The following is a 4,945-nucleotide window of genomic DNA, read 5'->3' on the forward strand; positions in this document are numbered from 1 at the left end:
TTTATTAAAAATGAATATATAATTAACACTGAAAATAATTCTCTCTCTCTCTCTTTCTCTCTATAAAAATAACTTCCAATTAATTTTATTATGTATTTATATCAGCAACAAGTAATTTTACTTTTTTGATTAATATTATATCTTTATCAGGTATCTTAGTCTTTAATTTTTTCTTTTGTTCAAGAGTAGCTTGTTGTTTGTAGTACTTTCTCAAGGTTAAACAATTGAGCCTTTATTGGCACTCCTAAAATAATATAAAATAATTATTAAATTTAATAGATTTAATTTGCGAAAATTTGAATTATTTAAATTACTGAGGTTTGTCAATCGTTACATTCAAAATTTAATTTAAATTGTGAGAGTAAAATAAATATTTTATATTATACCTTTCTTTTTGCTCTAAATTTGATTGTCTAAATACTACTTCAAATGAAGTAATTTCTCCAATCTCGATTTGCTTTTACAACTCTGCCTTATGATTCTCTTTGCTATTAACTTCGATATTTCCTTCAACATCATCATCTTATATTCTATATTGATTGTTTGATTTTACGTTTTTGTGTTCTGATACTCTTGCAAAATGCTGTCTTCCATTTTAACCGATACTATCTGTAGACATCAGCAAATGTTACTTTATGAAAAAAAGGAGAAAGGATGTGAACAAAACATTTCATTATTTTAATGTGCCACATATGACATAAAGTGTTAGTTTAACAGAGTGTTAGTTTAACAAAGTGTTTATTTAACACTCTAACCTAAATGATTGCTTAATATTATTGAATTAACTCTTGCAAATAATTTAGAAACTCGTTACTAGCTTATTTCCTATCGTGTCGTCAACAAGACTCGACACATCGCTGTCATTATATCACCTCTGCCATGCTGACTCTACCACACTAACATACTGTTTTGCGATAAAGATGTCTGTAAGATCGTGCATACAGTACACACATAAATCGCATGAATCAATCAATCACTCATAAAAGTCATCATTCAAATCTAAGCCCGGCTCAAGACAAAAACTCTCTTGTGATTTGCGAATTTCGCGATTGTTTTTATCGCGCAGGAATTGTTATTTTACTAATCGAATGTCGCTTTAAATTCAAATTCGCGTATCATATCTAGACAGATAACGCATTATAATCTGATGAACGAACGATAAATTACGCAACATGTCGAAATAAGTCTACGAATACATCGACATGCTAAGTATATGTTGCGTTCATATCAATTGCATGCCTCATTTGCAAATTTGTGAGATTAAAAGAAAAACTCAATTTATTTTTTTATAAGAAATAATATATTAAATTGTACCGATATCTCAAATATATAACAATCTTCATCAGAATTCATAATAAAAATAATTCACATTTTTTCCGTATAATAACGAAATTGTCATTTCTTTTAAATTAATCAAAGTTTTGCGTTTTTTCGCTTACATAAATATGTTACAAACATGTATCATCAGAATTCACAATAAACTATAAAAATCTAAAAAATAATCAATGCAATTTCGTTTCTCAAATTAAAGCATTCCGGATGTTTTAGTCAGTACGAGGTTCTCAGTATCTCATATTTTTTATCCTTTAATGAACGCATCCTTTGTAGAAACAATTTAAAAAAATAATATTATACGTAAGAGACAAAATGTAATAAAATTAAATCATAAAAATTTAAGACTAGGAAAAATCAAAAGTAAGAAAATAGGAAAGATAGATTTTGATTTTATATATAAGATCGAAAATACTGCATTTGTTATTTTTAAACTGATGATTGCTGCAAAACGTGACCGTAATTTAAAGAAAAATAGAAGGACAGGAATAACAGAAACATAAAAATTGTGAAAGATAAAATATAAAGATAACACAGCACAGATCATTCCAGCATTTCAACGTTTCAATAATATTGCAATTAATGTTATAAACATTGCAACAATGTTACTGCAAGTAATTCTGTGCTGTATGAAAATAATAAGAAATTAAAACTAGAAGAAAGTAAGTGATAAGAATAGGAGATTCTTATATCTATAAGTTCCTGCATATCGTTATTTTAAGTTGATTGTTGCGGGACTATGAAACAGATCATATAGGTAGATTTTTTGCGGAACAAGTCTACCTGCATCATTAGTTCCATAGTTCCGGCAACAGACTGGAAGAACGGCATCAAATTCGTATATTAGTGGCCGTTTCAATGTTAACGAAATGATGCTGACACTGCTTCTCGACGTAACCACAACGTTACTGGGATGCGCAAGAGATCAGATCCTGATTCTTCTGGAATCATAAAGCCCGATCACATAGATCGCAAGTCGCAAGTGAAACGTTTTTCAAATTGTAATAGATCGCGATCCGCAATACATAGAACGCAAGATGCGAAAGTTAAAAACATTCAACTTTCTGCATCCTACAATGTATTTGCGTCCTACAACCATATTATAATTAACCATATATGATTAAAATACGTTAGGTTAGTTTCTAGTTTTCTGCGATCTGCGACCAGCGTTCTGCATCTTATGATCGGGCTTAAGTGATTGTCATACGACCGGACGACACTAAGTGTTTCGACTCTTTGGCTATGCGAGCTTCTCGGCAGAGACAAATCGATCGACTCCACAAGGTAAAAGTTGGAAGAAATGGATGGAATTATAAACTGATAGCGCGCTTTGAAATTATGATTTGGTTGATGGTTGGTCCAGAAAAGACTATAAATTATAGTTAAATTACGGTAACTGCAACAATCTTTATAGTAATAACTATATTTATAATCATTTTCGGTGCCAACTGATGTATATATACATTTTTTATAGAACTATAAATATAATTCTTTTTGCTAACAATAATAATCATAGAATACCATGTAATTATAGTTACAGTATTAAAAGTATTAAAAGTTAGAAATATTCAAAAGTTTTGCAAAGAAAGGACGCGTATCGGAGTCTTGCGCATGTCACTCGCAGTAGAAATTCTTGCGTTTCCATTTCTGATGGAGATGCGATTTCTGAGAAAGGCCTCCCTAATAAAATTTTCAATTGTGTTAATGTGGCATTTGAATGTCGAGGCAGTTTCTTTGTAAATATGAAAATGTCTCTCGGGAACTCGTGGTGTCTCCTGACTTATTTACGAGAATCGCGATCGATCTGGCTGACATCCCTGAAATTCAGGCCGTGGCTTTTACGTTGAAGCCGCTTTGGATGTTCGAGTCAAGGATTGCTGTTACTTAACCTTATAACATATTAATGTAAAAACGTGTACAGGTTTCTCCTGGAGTATTGAAAAATCGCTAAATATTCTTGAACAAGTTGCCTATTTTACATTTTTTATATCCGAAAGTCCCACTAATTTCCATGTAAATTTTCTCTGGAACTTTTTTTATTATTAACCTTTTGCGGATCGGTGATTCCATTTTGTAAACTGCTCGATTGCATTTTTATTTATGCATTTTTATGAAACTTGGCCTATGGGATAGTTTTTAATAATTTCCTTCAAATCTGTGAGGTCAAAAATAAAAAATTCAAAATGCTGAATTCAATATGGTGGATGAAATTTTTAAAAATAATCTTCTGATCATCGCACTCATATATACAACTCGATTTTTTAATTGTACATTTTTAATTTTGAAGCAAAATACGAAGTTTCGAATTTTGTTTTATTTAAAGTCATCAGTGCTACACAAACAGATAATAATAAAACTGATTTCCAAGTTGATTTTCAAATTCTAAATGAGCCTTGTAACAATTTATGGAGGTTACTACTTTTTTAAAATTCGACACTTTCGGGCTACATTCAAACTCAGCAATATCAAAAACCTCTAAAATCTAGTTTCAAAATAGTTAGATTATTTTTTAAAATTTGAATTTTAAAACGTGCTGCTAGAATTGAATTCAACCATCAAAAACGTTTAGAAAATAAGATATTCTATAAATTACTTTGTTAGAAAATGCTGATCCTCAAAATTAAGTACCTGTGCTATCTATTAACTGTCACATAAAAAGTTTTTATTTTACTGTTGTATTTTCATGTTATTATTAATTACTGAAGTATAAAGATATACACAAAGAAGAAAAAAAAAGGAAAATTTAGAATTTTATTTAATTTTTGATTAAAATGTAAAAAAAAATATACAAAGGAAAAAAAATTCTTAAAGTTTAATGCTAAATATTAAAATATAATTATAAAATATTTTCAAATAAAGTTATGTTTTGTTTCAAGCAAAACTATTAAATTAAAAAAATAAAAAGTTTTTTTCAGTAATTTAATTCAGATCAGATATAATTTACAGTTCTTCTTTCTTTCCCCCCCCCCCTCTCTCTTCCTCTTTCTCTTTCTCTCTTTTCTAATTAAAATTTTCTAAATTAAAATGTTTCTCATTACTGAAATGCAACGCGTTGCGGTTCGCCTGCAAACCAATCAAGCTATCCGCCAACCTGTCCACGTGTCCTTCCATAATGGTGATCGATTCCGCGCTGACCGCAATTGCGTACTCGTTTATTGTCCGGCAGGTGTGACCAAGGCGGAGCCGATCGCCAACCGAGGCATGGCCAGCAGCACGGAGGACTACGGTTCCGAGCTACAGGAGCTGCAGTGGGGTGGCGGTACCACTGGGACGCACTTCCTGCGTGGCGCCGGTGGCGGTTCTCACTACCTGCGTAGCGGCACCGGTGGCTGCTACGAAGCCGAGGATCTCGAGCCCGTCACCACGAGTCGGCATCATGGCGGCCAGCACCGCGGCTACTACAGTCCGCCTGGCACCAGCTATACCATCGTCGAGAGGCCGCCCAGCGCGCCCCATCATCACTCCTCGCATGCGACCCCCTACAGATCGCACCGGGGTCACGGAACCACCGGCGGCACCGGTGCCATTTCCCCGGAACAGGTGCTCAGGTATGACATCCCTTCAGTAACGCCAATGATGGAAGATGCTTTTTCATGATTGCACCGTCCGATAT

The 4,945-nt window shown here is 33.0% G+C and overlaps 1 protein-coding gene across 1 annotated transcript in view; it reads left to right on the forward strand.

The window, feature by feature from the left end:
* The first annotated feature begins 4,533 nt into the window (after positions 1 to 4,533).
* LOC108691846 (whirlin) overlaps positions 4,534 to 4,945 on the forward strand; it is an 82,929-nt gene continuing 82,517 nt past the window's right edge. The window contains exon 1 of the mRNA XM_018199775.1: positions 4,534 to 4,880. Coding sequence (XP_018055264.1) covers positions 4,534 to 4,880 — 347 coding nt within the window. The remainder of the gene's footprint in view (positions 4,881 to 4,945) is intronic.

The sequence above is a fragment of the Atta colombica genome, unplaced genomic scaffold (assembly GCF_001594045.1).
Source record: "Atta colombica isolate Treedump-2 unplaced genomic scaffold, Acol1.0 scaffold53, whole genome shotgun sequence".
Lineage (NCBI taxonomy): Eukaryota > Metazoa > Arthropoda > Insecta > Hymenoptera > Formicidae > Atta > Atta colombica.